Consider the following 18,893-nt stretch of genomic DNA (forward strand, 5'->3'; position numbering starts at 1 on the left):
AAAAATAATAAAGCAAAATGCATCAACAGTTGACTTTGATATTATTATTAAAATGGAAACTCGTACGAAAGTAATAGCTATAGGTATATGAATAAATGATGAAAGTGCCTCAAAATTCCCGAAACCGTACTGAAAAGATGCTTAATTTTATTTAATTTAAAACTGTATTTTAGTGAAATGAGGCTACGGGGTCAAATATATTATAGTCAAAGTGCATCTTTGTAAAAATGAATCGCTTTTTTGAAGGTGGAAACGTGAAAATTTTAATTTGAGTTACTCAGCATAAATAATGTCTAAATATATTGAAAAAAAGCTGGTTAACGAGCGGTAGAACTCTGTATGAGAATGGTTTTACTTCACTAAAATTTGTTTCATGTAGGATGGTGTAGGTGACAGTTCGTTTCACTCTTGAAAGTTTGCCGCGATTCACGATAATACAGGCGACTGTCGCTGTACCCATGCCATATGAAAAACACTTTAGTACTTACGTACTACGTAGTATGTAACTAATATGAATAGTACCAGAAATTCCTTCTGTCACACCATAGGGGCATTGACTATCTCCACATTAGCATACATGACTAATTATTTCGCAATGAACAAAGACATCATCCGAAATACGTCAAATGTGATTCGAAGATCACGAGTGGGGCGTCGGAAGTATGAAATATGTTACATTGACACACGCAGCATTAATGCTAGTCACGACAAGTGGAACCACGCCTCGAATGTTGTACAGTTGGCCTTCCACCGGGGCTGAGCTAGCCAGCCGACATGGACAAGGATGCCACAGCTAAAATTATAATTTGACTAGATGACGCCGCGCGGTTTTACCCGCGTGGTTCCAGTTCCTGTAAGAATACGGACATAATATACAGCCTATAGTCTTCCTTGATAAATGGGCTATCTAACACTGAAAGAATTTTCCAAATCGGACCAGTAATTTCTGAGAATAGCGCGATCAAACGAACAAACTCTTCAGCTTTATAATATTAGTATAGATTATTTTGACGGCCTCCGCCGCGCAGTATGCGCGGTGGATGTACAAGACGAATGTACTGGGTGACTCGGCTGGGTCGTTTGAGGTTTTCTTAATTAGTCCATTAGCTGGTGGGAGGCATCGGTCGTGACTAGTTACCACCCTACCGGCAAAGACGTACCGCCAAGCGATTTAACGATGTCTTGTAAAAACCGAAAGGGTGTGGATTTTCATCCTCCTTCTAACAAGTTAGACCGCTTCCATCTTGGATTGCAACATCACTTATCATTTGTGAAATTGTAGTCAAGGGCTAACTTGTAAATAAAAATGAAAAAAATATAAGGCTCTTAACAAGCCTCAATTGCTTATAAAGGCGCCAGACTCATCAATGAGAGGTCAGATTCAACCCCCTCCCAAATGGACGCTTTGATTCGAACCCACTCCTAACAGTATTTCCCACTACTTGGAGGGGAACGGTAATACCTATTTAAAAGATATTGGAAATAGTGTTAGAAATTACAAGCTGTTATGAAAAGCTAAGTATGAGGATAGTTAGCTTCTAAATTCAAAAACAACAACTACAAGTAATCTTAAAAACGTTTATAAAAAGTAGCTAAAAATTTAAAATCCAAAGTGACTAAAATTTGTGAAAACAGTCCTAATAATAGGAATACCAACCTGAACCAATCTTAATTTCTCAATACATATATATAAAAAAGTTTCGTGAATGTGGTATTATAAAATTGTTATTATAAATGACATAACACACTAATATAGTTTTAGCTACGGAATCTTAGTGCAGCTAGATAACCCGGCTGCAGTGGATAGCCGCCCTAACGCCTGCATCCGCGATAGCCAGCGAGAGTGATATCATCGCCATAGAATGAACTAGGAACGAAATACAATACGAGCCTAATAAATCAGAAAAATATCTATTTGTAAATAATTTACAATCATTTTGTTTTGTTTCATTGAGAACAGACTCTACAAAAAATGTTTTCTGAATAAAATCAAAGTCGCGGGAGACTTCTAATCTTGAAAATGTGTCCTAAGTTGACAATGGCCTATTTACTATTTTGGTCTTTATTAACAACCTATTAAAATAAACATCAAATCAACCGACAAATGTTATCTACCTACTGTAATATTCACCAGTAGACACCCGATGTCATTTGTTACATAGAATCTCAATTTCTTAGTATGTCAACTAGATTAAGTAAAAGAAGGCCAAAAACACACAATAACAACAATAACAAAATACAGTAAAGTCACTAACAAAACTAAACCTACACTCACCGTTAATGAACACAGTAGAATTATTCAAAGAAAATTGTTCTCGGAAAATGTCATCAACCACGGATCACTAGGATGATACTAACGAAGGTGAGAGGTCAACTGGACTGCACAGGATATCAACACGACACTGGAGTGCTGGTTACGAATTATCAGGGGCATACACCCCCACCCTACCTGACATAGGGTAAATACTTGACCCATTCACAATGGAAACCGTCTATGCGTGACTTATCAACTTTGTGAGGTGTATATAATGAGTTTATCAATTATTAACTTAAATAATTAAATAGTTTTTATTAATTATATTTTTGAAGATGTATTATTAACAATTAAAAAAAAATCTTTTAATGATAATCGACAAATCAGAGCAGTAACACGAGGTCCGACAAATAACTCTCAACGTACGTTCCATTTCGAAACGATCCTCAGGACTTGATTTACTATATCAAAGTTTTCTATTGCAAAAAGTGCAAACTGGGTTGCTTTACAAAGAAAATTATCACTTGTTTAACACTATCTAGCGGAGTATAGCAAAATTGTTTAAAATTTGCTATGTTTTTTGACAAAATTTCATTTAGTACAAGAAAATTTTCAAACCAATAAAGATTGATAATGGTTTTATTGCTATATTGAATTTCCTCTATGCAATACGCATTTAAGTATGACGATGACCAACTGTTATTAGATCAATTATATTTAATGCAAATTGAATATAACATTTATGTGTGGAAATATTCATTAAAGTGGAATTTATTATTTTAATCCGTCAGTTAAAAGCATAAACTAAGTTTAACTATCGAAAGATTATTATAGAAATAAAAGCCTTAAGGCATAACCAAAATGACATTTAATTTCTGACTAATGTTTGCCTACTACACCATAATTCGACCTTAAATAACAAGTCGAAAAATCCTAATTTGTTCCATTTACTATGAAATATTATGTCAATAACTTAATCAAATAACAAAGTTATTATTAAGTTATTTATATTTATAGTTATTTCATTAAGTTAATTATTGTTATTTATTGTACAATAATATATTCTATAAATAAATTTCATGCAAAATAATGTTTATCTAAGACCTAATTGCGTACATAATATTTCATACATTGTATGAATGGGGAAACAAAAAATATACTTAAGTATATATTAATATATTCCTAGTCATAAACTATAAAATATGTTATTGGTCATAATTACTGCATTTAGTATTTGTTTATCGAATACCTTCCATACCAACAATAGCATACATCTACCAATCAATCTACAATCTTAAATAGTTGGAATCAGGAAAAGTGGACTTTTAATCGTTGTATAGATAGGCCCAGTATAACAATTTTTTGTCTTACAAAGAACGCATTGAATGTTATACGTTCATAATCGAGGACCAATTATTTAATATGATAACAGTCCATAATTATTTGAAGAATGAAGTTTTAGATCAGTGTTTTGTATTATACATAGCGAAGTTTCATTTATTTACTACTAGCTATGTACCACATGTTCACACGTTTCCGTAGGAGTCTAAAGTTTCGAAATCATCAATTTTTAGTGAGTATATTTTTACCGAAATTAAAATATATAGTAGTAGATTATATTTTAGCAAAATGGTAAGCTCTATTAACATCAAATTGAATTTTAAAAATTTAAAATATTAACATGAAATTGAATCAAATTGCGTTATTATAAAAGAATAATAAATTTCTACTTAAATGTATGATGATTAGGTTTTGCAAGACAATTATACATAATTTACTAAAACAAAAACATGGGGTGAAAGACGGTGAAAAATTCTCTACGACCTATTAAACTCATCATTATATAACTGTATCAAATATACAAAAAAAAATCGGTAAAGCCGTTAAAGAAAAGTGCGACCACAACCACCCTTCCACGAGATTTTTCACCGACTTCAAAAACAGGAGGAAGTTTCTCAATTCGACAGTAGTTATATATTTTTATTAAAAGTAGCAGTGTTAATCCAGGACACTATCATCCAGCTCAGTAGTGTCACAGTATATTTATCGTAGTGTGGCGTGAAGACGTACCAAATATACATACTTATTAATCACACACTTACAAACAAACTTTCATAATAATAATAGTGTAATTCCTACAGTAAAAAGATACCTACATACGCTTAAAAAACTTAACCCTCTTATGGGAGGCGGGTAAAAATTACGCGTAACCTTACTTTAAAAACCATAACCGCCGGGCATTTCGCGCGATCGTTAAGTTTTCCCACGACGTCACCAAATGGTGTAGATGGCGCTCGCGGTGCGTGACGGTGACTTACCGAATGGTTAAATTAATTCCACTGCCCCTTGTAACTGCCTCACCTGTTATCTTTCGCTGTTGCGAATGATACTTATTACAATAGTATTTTTTTTTGTATGAGAAATTTATTCTTCAAATATTTTAGAATTTGTAAAGGAAATGGAAAAATTACGACTTCCTACAACACTAGCCAACACCACGCAATTTCACTCGCGTAGTTCCTGTTTCCATGAGTATAAGAGGTTAAAATATAGCCTATGATACTCGCAAACAACAACCAGCCGCAGCGGAAGACACCCCGATCGCATTAGCCAATTTAAAATCCTTCATAAAAAAGAAAAACATTCATATGTTAACAATTGAATCCGGGGAACTTTAGTTATAAATTAAAAAAAAAACACAATTATTAAAGTTTATATAATTAGTTAGTATAATTAAAAGTAAAGGACAATAGCTAAAGCTATTCTATAACACATTTCGATACGAATAAGTAGCGAATTCATTTGACAATACATTGTCATTACAACGAATATAAATTAGTCTTACTATATTCATTAAATTGATATTTAATAGTTTATATTGGATTTAACCTTTTGTTAATGCCGTGATTGCAGTGTTACCTATTGGTATTTAATTGAATTTCATTAAAGAATGTACATAGAAATAGTATTAGTAGAAATCTGAATAAAAAAAACAATTCGAGAATATTGTGCTTTCCATATATCTCTTTACTAAAATAATATAAAAATGTTTAGACTACATCTCGGACTTAGTGCTTCCATTGCTTTGTTTCCAAGATAAATATAGGTATAATTTTGAAACCGTGAAATATATTTCACGGTCATAATAAATAAGAGTAATATTAATTAGCACATTGCTTTCATCCAACTCTTTCTGATTATTATGAGCATTATTGCTGTTTGATTATTCTCTACTTTTTTCGTAATAGTTGAAGGAGAAAGCAAATGGAAAACTGACTTTAATTTTCTGAATGCGACTGACTAAGCGAATAGTCGCCTTGATTAGACGAAAACTTTTCATCAAATTATATTTCTAAGCTGATATCAACAGTTGATTAACCCCTAAATGCTCGCGGCGTTGATTCTACGCGCGTCAGGTGCGTCGCACGCTCACCGTTACGCCCCGCGGTGCGAACGGACCTTTGCCGGTGCGGTATCAAACGTTGCAGGATGCTGACCGATTTAAATCTATAATAATAGTTATATTATATATCAGTTTTATTATGCTTTAATATGATTTTTTTTTAATTAAAGGTTACAGATCCCTTTATTTTCTGCTATATAGAATCGGAACCGTGATAACCTAGTTACCTCTGCCTTCTATTCGGAGAAGTTAGGTTTGAATCTGGTACGAGGAAGCACCATCAATTTTTTGGTTTTGTGCCTGTTAAGAAATTAAATTTCACGTGTCTCAAACGGTGAAGGAAAAACATCGTGAGGAAATCTACCATACCCAATTAAAATTAAAATACGCGAGTATTTTGTTAGTTCTCTACGTGTATGAAAACTGCCAATCAGTATTACCTAACTTCTTTCATTCTGAGAGGACACTCTTAATCAACAGTTAGTCGAATATGGGCTTTAAATGATGGTAAAGTATCATCATCATTAACAATCGATAAACGTCCACTGCTGGACATACATATATTTCATATGTACACAATTATGTGCTTAAATGTAATATTTTGTAATCTGGAATATTATCATCGGATTTTGGATTTAACTTTATATTTCAAATGAAATGAAATAAAAGTCATATAAGCTAAATTGACAATGTACTCCTGATTGCCTATTCACTAATTAGGTCGTTATTGATAGCCTATTAAAATAAACATTAAATTAATTGACAAAATGTTATTTACATAATGTTTCATATCCACCAGTAAGCACCAGATGACATTTTTACATAGAATATCAATTTCGTATATGTTAACTTGCATACTTCAAAACTAGTGAATTAGCCTGCAGGATATTTTTACCCGACGGTTTCAATAATTAACTACTACCCGAAAGATGTTGGCTAAGTCCGTATTATAAGTATGTTTTATATTCCATTTCATTCATATGATTATCTGTGGATAGATAGATAATATCTCAAAATAAATTAACCGTATATGGATTATATTTTTATAAAAAGTAGCTGGTGTTATGTAAAATTAATTTTATTTTGTGATCCATCAAGATAGGAGCGCTACCAAATAATCTTCAAACAAAAAAATCGAGACAAATCTCCCGTGCCAGATTTAACCCTTCACTGGGGGCGGGAATATTAAATTGAAATATTTCTATTTTATTGTCGGTAATATTTATTTGATTGTTAAATAAATACGCGATGTGGGACGCTGAGCGATTGTAGTTGGTTTAATGGAGGGTGAGACTATTGTCGTTGGTTAATTTTTTGATTAATCATTCTATTTGTGGGGGATCGTTGCAGTTGCGTAAAATATGTTTTTGTGCAAATGATTCGTGTTGATCTGGTGATATTCGCGTTGTGCAATGTATAGCAAGGTTATTCTACAGTGTCTCGGCATAAAGAGATTATATATAGTACATAAATAGTTTCAAATTGTATTTATAATACACTAAACTTAGAATTTCATTTATAATTTACTCTTTTCTGACTGTTTATGTTCCAAACGAATCAACAGTCTTGTATTGCCCAGTGACATAATTAGTGACATAATTATTATTAACTATTAATTTATACAAGTACGTCACACTTTATTATCTACATTCGTGTACTTCATTGTTTTTTATTATTATCAAGTAAATTCTACAACTCAATTTAGTTGCTACTTAATGTCTTTTATCAGATCAAAAAATATTTTAAATTAACGGCGTGATAATACGGTTTCCACACAACAATAGCGCATACGCTGCGTCGGACAAAGCAACGTCATCAATTTTAATCTGAGCGACAATTGCGCGATGACAAATGTCAACGCGCGACACTCATTCATTACGCGCGCGAACGCACGCGGCCTATTCCGAAAAAGGAACGGCTAATAAAGGGTTAACTTCATATTATTATTAGTAGCGAGGATTATATTTTGATAATATGCACGATTACGTACTGAATAATATTAGTTACTTAAGTTTCTACTCTGAAAAGCATAAATGGGTAGAATCCAAACGTTTTCTATGGAAAATGCATTCGTTTACAAAGATTTAAAGATGGCAGCAGATTTAAGTAAAACGTTCGATAAATGAGGCAAATATTATCATGACCACAGGCGTTAAAAATTGAACTAAATAATGTGTTTATTATTAAACTAGCTGATACCACGTGATTTCACCCGTGGTTACCGTTCCCACAGGAATACGGGAATGATTAGCCTTAAGCCTTCCTCGATAAATGGGCTATCTAACACTGAAAGAATTTTACTAATCGGACCTGTAGTTCCTGAGATTAGCGCGTTCAAGCAAACAAACAAACAAACTCTTCTGCATTTTAATATCACTATAGATAACTGCGGTATTAATACTGGAAGAGTCATTTTAGATGATATTAAAAAGCTCAAGCATAGGAAAATGTTAGATATCTCATAGAAAACCAATTAGATAGAATTAAAAAACCGTTTAATGAAAATGACTTTATATGAACTTAACACGAAGCAACTGAACTTAACATTTACATATTCAGGCATAAACAAAACGGCGGAATAATATACGTAAATTGCTTATAAAAACAATGATCAATCATCTTATCAAAATTCTGTCAGTCAAGCTTTTACTTTCCAAGCTTCGTAGGCATTTATCTTGAACAGATGACGTAAAATTTATTAATCCTTTAGCAAAATTTTGTGTTATCGAAATATTGAATGAAAGGAGCGATAGGTGGCCTCAGTGCAGTCCTCATCAATCATGTCTTGTGCAAGAGAGCCCGGAGCATTTTGACAAATGCTTGAATGGAGCCACTGCAAATCGACTCTAATTAGGGATAATATTTGAGAGTCATTGTGGAATTGTGTAATATTGTGAATTGTGATGCAGCTGATGTTTGGTCAGCCATAAATATAGTATGTGGGTGTCGAAGGTGACTTGACTTATTTCAATCTAAACTTTAGAATAGTGAGCTGTTTATTCGTAATAAAGCAAACATATCAATATTTACTATTATAACTGAATGCCACATTAATTCTAAATAATAAACGCTTTTACGCCACGTCACTCAACCGAAGTTTTGCATATTTGCATATTTTTGCAAAAAAAATTGCAATCGGGTATCTAGTGAAATAGGTAGCACAGGGAAAGAGATTAGAGATTTATTCTGAAAGACATGAAATCCAGTGTAAAAATGCATGTGCATGAAGAAACATACTACGCACACAATTATAATTATATAGTCATAATAAGTAGATAGATCTAAATTATCCAAACTAGATAACAAGTCAACAGCGGATAATTTTATATCAAGTCGGTAATTATGGACAATTCGAATCGCATAAATCACTGAACAACGCCGGCTGCGACGACGCCGTCACCGGAAGTGATGCAGGAAGCCTCGAAGACCACTTATCCGCTTTTATTTATTTCACTAGATATGACAAGTTACAGAACACTGATTAAGACATCACTATCATTTTAACAAATAAAAATAAGTAAATTAGTAAGTAAGTAATTGATGGTTTGCGAAATTTCTTGTAGGATGAAGAAATAAATTGCTTAGGCCTCTTTGTATAATTTCTTTGAATGCTCATCATAGGTTTAGTTTTTTTCTGGTTGTTTATTTGCTGTAGATACGAATCTACAGAATATAAACTTCGTATCAGGACCACCGAGGAGATTAAGCAACCGCTGTAACTTTGACACAGTCAAAACAAACTGAAGGTCTGTGTTAGACCTTCAGTTTGTTTTTGTTAAACGGACGGATGGACAGTGAGATTCGGACTCAGAGTTCGGGGCTCATCAAGGTTTTTGGGCTGAGTGAAATAAGTTTAAACCTACCGCTGACGGTGTTACTGCTCTAGACGGCAAGGTTTATTCTTAAGAATTTATTCGTTGTAATGATGCTTTCTGAATAATACAGGTTATAATGTTAGTCTAACAGGCCATACTATTCACAAATTAAATTTTTTAGTTATTTTTTTTCTTGATTGTAATTCAAATTCAAGTTAAATGAACAGCACGTTATTTTTTTTTTGTTACAGTAATTAAAAGTTCCTAAGTAAAAAACTGATCAGTTCTAGTAAAAAAGTGATCTATACCCGTTCCCCTTATGGTAATAATAACATATGCGTGATTTTTCACATCGACCGTCGCACGTCGCGATTTATCTAAATTAAATATCGCATGCGCGCGTGCCGCCGTGTGCTCGCGCCCTACGATTTTTTACACATACAGCAGGCGCGGGTTAACTTTGTCTTGATAATAAATAACGCGGTTATTTTTCTAATAACTTACTGGTGTGTGGCATTCATGTTGTGTTTTCAGCGATAAAATATTAGTAACAACCATGTTATTGCGGAAAATTCTTTATTTTTTACCCGACTGACAAAAACGGGTTATGAGTTAATTCTATAGCACGCATTGATATTGAAATGATTTAAATGTTAATTAGTAAGAGGTTTCATTAAATTCGTCATAATTTTAGAAATGTATTTACATTAAACGTTGAGAAATTGCAAGGCTCGACTGCATGTTGTACTAGCAAACCCCGCGGTTTCACCCGTGTAGTTTCCGTTTCTGTGGGAATATGGATATAAAAGTCTATATTATTCGCTAGCAGTATCGTTGTAGCTAATGGTTTTAAATTGGTCAATTACCTTTTGAATTCTTCTGCCTATCTACTTGTAGACTGAAAAACTCTATTTTTAAGTAGCGGAAAAAAATGACAGTTGGCATAGGTTGACTGCCGATAGAAGTGAAATATCTAAGAGCATTGTAAGCACAGTACTATACGATATCTGTAAAGCTACAGATATTCTGTTAAGCATATCGGTGTTACGAGATTCACGAGATTTAACCCATCCAAAAAGTGTCTAAGGTGCACAGCACAGCGTGTCGGTGACGCGAACCCATGAGACTTTTCCCTCAACGTGATTAAAGAAGTTTTCACTTGAAAAAAATTGTTCGTCCATTTTTTTAAGTGAAACACGCTTATCTATTTACCTACAAATGTTCAGACAGAACATACACATAGATTTTGATAGTACATAAAATTATATAAATCACAGTAATGTATTTTAAATGTTACAAAATGTAGCAGCCTATATTAGAACGCATGGGGGCAAAAGTCACACGTGGAGGCGGGGCAGGTGACTCCAATTAACTGTCGAAGTCAGCAACGCGTGACGCCGTCTGTGATTCAACAGAACTCGACTGTTGCGAACTACCCGCAACTACATCTACAACCACTGAACTTTACGTTGACTGATGTATGAATATATGAAGCTGAATGTTCGATGTGATGAGATCGAATTTATTTTTAAACTTGCGGACGCCAGGGACTTCGTCCGCGTGTAATTCTGTTTTCACAAATATCGCGGAAACCATGGATTTTTTCGGGATAAACAGCCGCAGTAAGCCGCAGAAGGAACAAACATACACACTTACACACACACACACTTACTCACTAACTTTCGCTTTTATAATATTAGTGCGATGTGTACGAGGAAAAATCAGAAAAGACAGAAAAGTCAAGAAAAGTCCTGTCGTTATGGTGCCATCTCTATTCTCTACGGATAAGAAAATCATCACCTTGAGTTCCTACCTTAGGTAAGTACGGTAGCCAATTATGACGTTTGGGCTGTATTGGCTTTCAAGATGCAATGATAATAATTCTGCCAGCGTATCATCACCATAAGTTCGCCTTGTGAACATTAGACTAGCCCAGGAGTAGCAAACCTTTGAGTTAGTAGAGCCAAAAAGTAAAAAAAAAATACCGTTTCTATAAAGCCACAATTTTTTTTCTCGCATTTTTTTTAATATACCTAAATAAAGGTAGGTATTAGCAGACATCAGCGATTCAGTCTGTAAGAAAATCAGTGTTAAGCCCGCTACATACGGTTAAGTTACTTAGGCAGTGAATAAACTACGAAATATCATGATATCATGATAATTTCTACATTTTATTCAATCAGGTTCTTTTTCATACAAATTTTGCCTGACTATATGTGGCCGATGAAGGCTTTCTTCCCATACGCTACAACCATTGGAAGCTTCGATTTAAGTAAGATCTTCAGTAGGTACGCAGTTCCACATACCCCGAAGGCGATATTGCGTCAGTATAGTATTTACTGCGAACTTTTAACTGAACTTTGAATGATGTATTGCTTTGTATATACTGAATTACATATCAGTTTGATTTCGAGTGATAAGATCGCGAATCGATTAGTATTTAGGACTGTCAAATGACTTGATGTGTCGTGATCGAGATGTTTCTTTAGATCATTCGTCATGTTGAATTTAGACCGTATCTAATATTGAACAGAAGCAGGCGTCGCTGCGAGTTATGTGTACCTACTAATTATTCTTTACCGTAAAAACTCAAATAAATGTTTGAAGCGAAAGTAAAACCTATTCATTGGCAATTTAACGTCGACTAACAATTTTATAAGTATATTTTTATAGTAACTGCAAAAAATAATCAAAAGTAATATAAAAAAAAAATGTTTTACTGATTATTATATAGTAAAAAAATCCCGTTAATACGGCTTAATGTTTTTCACATAACCTGTAAAACATTCTTGTGAATAAATAGAAGCAACTGACCTTGTGGAATGAGTAGATCTTGCAGAGGCAGCGGCGTGCGTGGCTTAAGCAACAATTCTTGACCTGGTGGGATATCCCTCGTCACCTTGTAGTAAACCTGAAAAATGCATTATTAACAATTAAAGCCTTTTAAGAACCTTCATTTTTCAACGGTAAAGAAATCGGGCGCATGGCCGAGGGGTCGTGGTTCTATCCCGGCCCGCTAGACTATTGTCTTACCCACTCCTAACACAGTATTTTCCTACTAGTTAGAGAGGAATAAAAATATTGGTCATATGAAGATACTAGCTGGCGCCGCGCGGTTTCACCCGCGTGGTTCCCGTTCCCGTAGGAATACGGGGATAATATATAGCCTATAGCCTTCCTCGATAAATGGGCTATCTAACACTGAAAGAATTTTTCAAATCGGTCCAGTAGTTCCCGAAATTAGCGCGTTCAATCAAACAAACAAACAAACAAACAAACAAACAAACAAACTCTTCAGCTTTATAATATTAGTATAGATTAGTATAGATGGCAAATATTTTTCTTTTAAAAAAAAAGAAAGCCTTTTAATTATTAGCTTTTGAAAATTGTTTTACAATTTAAATGGTTATCTACCTCTTACATTTATTTATAGTTATTGTGATTTGTTAAGTTATTTGTATCTTGAGAACCCACGAAATGTATTTTATGATGGTGGCTTGGTTAAGGTGCATAACGCCAGCTACCAACATACAACAACATACGGTAATCCCACATGCCGGTAGCGCTAACAGCTTGACATAAAACTGATCGTGTGTTGGTCGCGATCGTCAAACCGTTAGCGCTGCAGTCCCGTGGGCTTACCAATAAGCCCAAATGACAGCAGTATACTATTCTTGGATGGTAGGTAGTTAGCATGAGCGAACAAACTCATAAACAAAACGTTCTAAGTATAGACCACAAGTAGACAATAAAAAAAAATTACCCGATTTTGATTTTCATACACCGGGTCAAAATATCAAATAGCGTTTAACCCGTGGGGTGAGTGAATCTAATCACCGCATCTGTTCCCCCTGACCGGAAGTGGGACACAGTTGTTCAGCCGAACGATTTTCTGTCACCGGAAGTTGCGAACGTTCCACATTCAAATTTAATTGGGGTAGTGACAATGACGCGGTTTAATGAGGGTTGTGATTCGTCAGTTTGCATTGTACACAGCGAAACGTTTGGTGGAAAAGTCTGACATAACAGACTCAAATGAAAAATAATTTTATATTTTTTTTATTACTTTGTGTACTACTAAAGTGCACAATTGACAAACTTATCAATTAATTGTCATTTGACGATTATAATGGCCCGCATGAAGCACATAGTCGAGTACCTAGGTATTAAGTAATTTTACCCTAAAATGCCTTACAAAAAATTTAAAAATAAAGCTGATAGTGATACTCTTACACTGCTAGACCGATATTAACTTTAACTTTAAAATTAATAAACATAGTTAAGAACTACCGGAAGGAAACTGGCTTTCTAATGAAAAAACCGCATCGAAATCGGTCCATTAGTTTAAGAGCCCCATATTTACATATTATTAACCCACAGACAGACTTACAACATCCCTTTTTTGAGTGGAGGATTAAAAATAGAACTTAAGTCGTGACTCGCGATTATAATTACTATAGAAAACACTGCGATGTGGTTTTACGTAACACGTGATGACTGGTAGGTATAATATTACTTCAATGATTATTACTACATTATTGTGTTTAAGTTATTCGTTCACGGTTGCATTCTACGACTTCCTTGCAGCCAAGGACGTGTTTTTTGCAAGCCCTGTTAAATGTTGCTCTGTCTATAGCTTCAATAGTCCACTTACCATCAAGTGGACCATCAGCATGGTCCATTTTTATTACTGTTTTTGGACGGCCTCCGGCGTAGTGGTATGCGCGATGGATTTACAAAACGGAGGTCCTGGGTTCGATCCCCGGCTGGGCAGATTGAGATTTTCTTAATTTGTCCAGGTCTGGCTGGTGGGAGGCTTCGGCCGTGGCTAGTTACCACCCTACCGGCAAAGACGTATCGCCGAGCGATTTAGAGTTCCGGTACGATGCCGTGAAGAAACCGAAAGGGGTGTGAATTTTCATCCTCCTCCTAATAAGTTAGCCCGCTTCCATCTTAGACTGCATCATCACTTACCATCAGGTGAGATTGTAGTCAAGGGCTAACTTGTAAAGAATAAAAAAAAAATAATAATAATATATATATTATATTATATATATTCGGTATAATATTGTAAACGACCATACTTGGCCAGCATGCAGCAAATGCTGTAAGTTGACATCGTGGGGGTAATTCGTGGAGTTGACGAATTTCATCCAGTTGGACTTGTCCTCTCTGCCATCCAGCCAGCCGCGGACGCCATTCTTGCCGACGATCTGGAAGAAAAAAACAATTGAAAATCGCTTTAGACACTGTTTTCAGACATATATAGATCAGGTAGATATAAATAGGTATATTTTGGAAATAAAAAAATAATGTTTACATTAAATTTATTTAGGTTTTTTTAAAGAAATTTAAGTATAATCTTACAGTTATAAGATAGTTGTTTATAACCATCTAATCAATTTAAAGCTTAGGTTTCATTAAATAAACAATACTTTTGTAAACTTCTTTTAAACTAGATCCGGACTTAATGACCTATTTATCATTAAAATTTAAATAAATGACACCAGAAAATATTATTATTAACCAATAAGTTTTAATCTGATATGAAATGGATAATATTAAGATGTTAAATCCTTTTAATAAAAATGTTATAAAAAGTTTTCTAAAAAGCGCCACCTAGTTTGATACCATTGAACTACTCAATAGCGAACTCGGCCGTCATCTTGCAAACTACCTTTGATCTAACTTTTTGTTGTAGTCGCGAGAGAAAAGACACAAACGGAATTCTTTTAATACAATTTTTTTTTAATTTGAACGTTTAAAATTGATTACATTTCACAGAAATTTAATGAAACTCGTTTGTGTATTTTTTAACCATAATAAAGTATAAATATTGATGCAAAAAACGTATCAATATATTAATTACATACATAGTATCACTAATTAGAAACTGATTTATCTATCTTTACTATTTGCTAAATTTCATGATTTTCCAGTCTTATTAAATAAAGTTACAGCGTCATCTCGCGGTGCCAGTGGGTATCTCATATTAAACGGACATCGCGGTTTTACGATAGATGGCGCCATTAGTCCATGCCAAGCTTTGTCTACGGGGTTGTCACAGCTTGGACATTTATCATTGACCACCCTCAATAATTTAATTTTCATCCTAGCTCGGATATTTGTCATGTCATATTAATGACGATTTCAATTTGTATGAAACAAAAAAGGTTTCTAAAGTCTGAATCTAACTGATGGTTATAGATAGGTACATAAGTACCTACTTATTAAATTAATAACTTGAATTTTAACGGCCCATCACAGGGAGGCCTCCCTCCTATAAAAGAGGGGATATGAAGCTTAAACCCACCACGCTGCTTCAATGCGGGTTGACGGGTTACGTTAAGAAAATTTGTCGATACCTAGGTAGGTTAGGTTAGGTTAGCCTACCTACTATAAATTAATTATTCCGTATTTTTATTATTTTACTTGTATTTTTAAATAAATTATTGACTTATTTACAGTTTCCCTACTTTAAGGAAAAGGTGTATACATTAACCAGCTATGATTAGCTAGCTAAGAATTTGATTCTCAGACCTAAACGACATGCACACAAAATTTCATAAAAATCACTCCAGCCGTTTTGATAAGTTTGGCAACAAACGCCGCGACACGAGAATTTTATTTATTAGATATTTGGCATTTTTTTATTAAGTTATCATACCCCAATCCCTAAATTAAAATTAACATAATTTATCCGATAGTACGAAAACAGGGAGCTTTCGATTGTTTCACGCTTTATGGAAATAAGGGGCGCCTAACCTATAATTTCTAGCAGACACTTCATACTCCCTAACGTACAATACTCCGCATAAATTCACTAGTAGAAGAGTTTAGTTTAAACAAAAATATAACTAAATATTTCTGTATTAAGCTTTAATTTTGATTGTCCGAATAAAGAATTGTTTTACAGCAATGCCTTGCGTATGATAATATTTGATTGAGTCATAATTCGAAGGCCAATATTTTATAAAGATGTGTAAACTTTCTTGATTGTGGGTTTGTTCATTGGATGTATTTGAGCTGTTTTTAGTTGGTCTGTTGTTATAGTGAGTAATGCTTTCTAATTAGAAAATACGTAGTTTATTATGGTAAAACTGGGGGTACCAACTCAAACTATTTTTTCGAATCAAATCAACCAATAGAATAATCATAACGTCATTTAAAAAAATGAGGAAGCTTAATTGATTTCTCTCACCAAAGGTTGTCTGGGAGAAAGCGATAAGGCCGCCTTTGCATTCTAATTTCTACTTATCCACAACAACTTATCTTATTCCACACATAATACTTAAACTGCTATCGTTCGTGGTTCTTTACTGAAACATTAAAATATTTTAAAATAATTTAAAGATTATCATAAATATTTTAATAATTACTTATAACTAGCGGACGCCAGCGACTTCGTCCGCCCTTAGACCTTAGTAAAAATTGAGTCACTTCTAACGTTTTCAAAAAATTTCTTTTTTCTTTTTTTTCTTTCTATTTATTATTTCTTTCTTCACTGCTCTGCTTCTATTGATCGTAGCGTGATGAATAGTATGCCCTGCCCAGGAGTATGAAGAATATTTTTTACCAATTTTCGTTAAAATCAGATACATACAGACATATATAGATATAGAGACATACAGACAAAAATTTTAGTGATTGCATTTTTGGCATCAGTATCGATCACTAATCACCCTCTGATAGTTATTTTGAAAATATATTTCATGTACAGAATTGACCTCTCTACAGATTTATTATAAATAGGTATAGATATAGATTAAACAAAAGTTAAGAATAAAGTAAGTGTAAATGTGCAAAGGCGGTTTTATTGTTAAAGCAATCTCTACCAGACAACTTTTGGGGTAAAGAAATCGAATTACCAAAACATGTTTGTGATACTTAAAATTTTTCCCCAAAACTTCTTCAACTAATCCGTGTAACGTCACAACTGTAAAGTTACAGTCATAAATTATATCTATTAAACATCTACGCCGCCCAAACGAGTCTGTTCAAACGGCGCAGTCACGGAAACAAGGTGCATCTAATTCGGCGTAAAATTAAAAACGCTTGTCCCCCATCCTCTTTCCATAAAAAAAAACGCGAAGAAAATTATGTAGCAAAAATAAAAAGCATCTGTTGCACAATGAAAGTAACGTAATAAAGTAACAAGTAAGGTATTAATCAAAGCTATGTCTGGAAACCCTCCTTACGCGTCACCGGCAAGCCTTTCCGCGGCATTTATCACGTTATTAAAACTGCGTTGGGTGCGTTCGGTAAAAAAGATAATTATCTTAGCAACCCTCGTCTTGACTTTTGAGGCAGGGCTGCGCCTTCATGCTCAATTTGGTGGGTGTTCGATTTAACACTACTTGAGTCGAGTCATCGTTTTGTAGAGGCACTACGTAGAAGCACAAGTTTACGAGTAAAAAAATTGTTTTAAAGTTAGCTTCCTTAGACGTGGTGTAAAAAATATCGCATATATAATAAATATCGGTTCGATACTTTTTTTAAATAAATATCTTTTATTTAAAAAAAGTATCGAAGATTTAAAATTTATTTTAACTGACAATCTTAAGCCCGACCTAAAGATTGTCAGTTGAAATAAATATTGATCTTGATCTTGAAGAAAATTAATATTTTACACGACTGCTAAGTTAAATGTTTTTTTGTGCGTAGACAAAACGTGTATGTGTGTTTGTATAATTATTATCTGACAATCTTTGCAGCCAGATTTAACACAATAAAGATGTTAATAGATTCATCTCAGTTTCACAGGTATCAATGTTATTTTTCATATTTTCAATTTTTGATCGCAGTTTGATTTTATTTAATTAATATAATTTTCACTTATTTGAACCATAAGTAAAATTTTCACGTAATGCTAGATTTTGTATGACGAATGCTATCAACCCTAGCCAGGGGTTGTGGACCTGCGGCACATGTTAGCCATCAGTCACCGATGTACTGAGCACTATGAAGGATGCGAGTCGACGGACACTCCGCTGGGGTCAAGTCTCTTGAAATATGACGTCCATGTATCTTTAACTTAATTGACAGTAGGTACCTACGAATATAACATGTCTCATCATTGCTGGAAGGGGCGCCCCGTAGTTTCACCCGCGTAGTTCTTGTTCCCGTGAAAATACGGGGATAATATATAGCCTTTCGCTCCAGAATAGGCTAGTTGACACTTTTTTTTAAATGGTCGTAAACATTCATTATTTATCGATCTACATGAAAATTTTAGTTTTTTACAATAATATACAGATGGAGCGTACGGAACACAACGGTGTCGTAGCCGCTCCAAATACAAAATTCAAAAACTAATACATTCTCGAGTCAGTACGGCACGAACCGTCGCATCAGTAATTTTCAATATTATTCACGAAAAATGGTGTCGTATATTTTTAAATATTTTACAAACTGTTCACAA

General features: G+C 34.1%; 1 protein-coding gene across 1 annotated transcript in view; it reads right to left on the minus strand.

Moving 5' to 3' along the window:
• LOC112048943 (histone-lysine N-methyltransferase PRDM16) overlaps nt 1–18,893 on the minus strand; it is a 59,020-nt gene that overhangs the window by 14,573 nt on the left and 25,554 nt on the right. The window contains exons 3-4 of the mRNA XM_024086657.2: nt 14,557–14,685; nt 12,287–12,383 (exon numbers count right to left, since the gene is read on the minus strand). Of these exons, the coding sequence (XP_023942425.2) occupies nt 12,287–12,383; nt 14,557–14,685 (226 nt within the window). The remainder of the gene's footprint in view (nt 1–12,286; nt 12,384–14,556; nt 14,686–18,893) is intronic.

The sequence above is a fragment of the Bicyclus anynana genome, chromosome 19, assembly GCF_947172395.1.
Source record: "Bicyclus anynana chromosome 19, ilBicAnyn1.1, whole genome shotgun sequence".
NCBI lineage: Eukaryota > Metazoa > Arthropoda > Insecta > Lepidoptera > Nymphalidae > Bicyclus > Bicyclus anynana.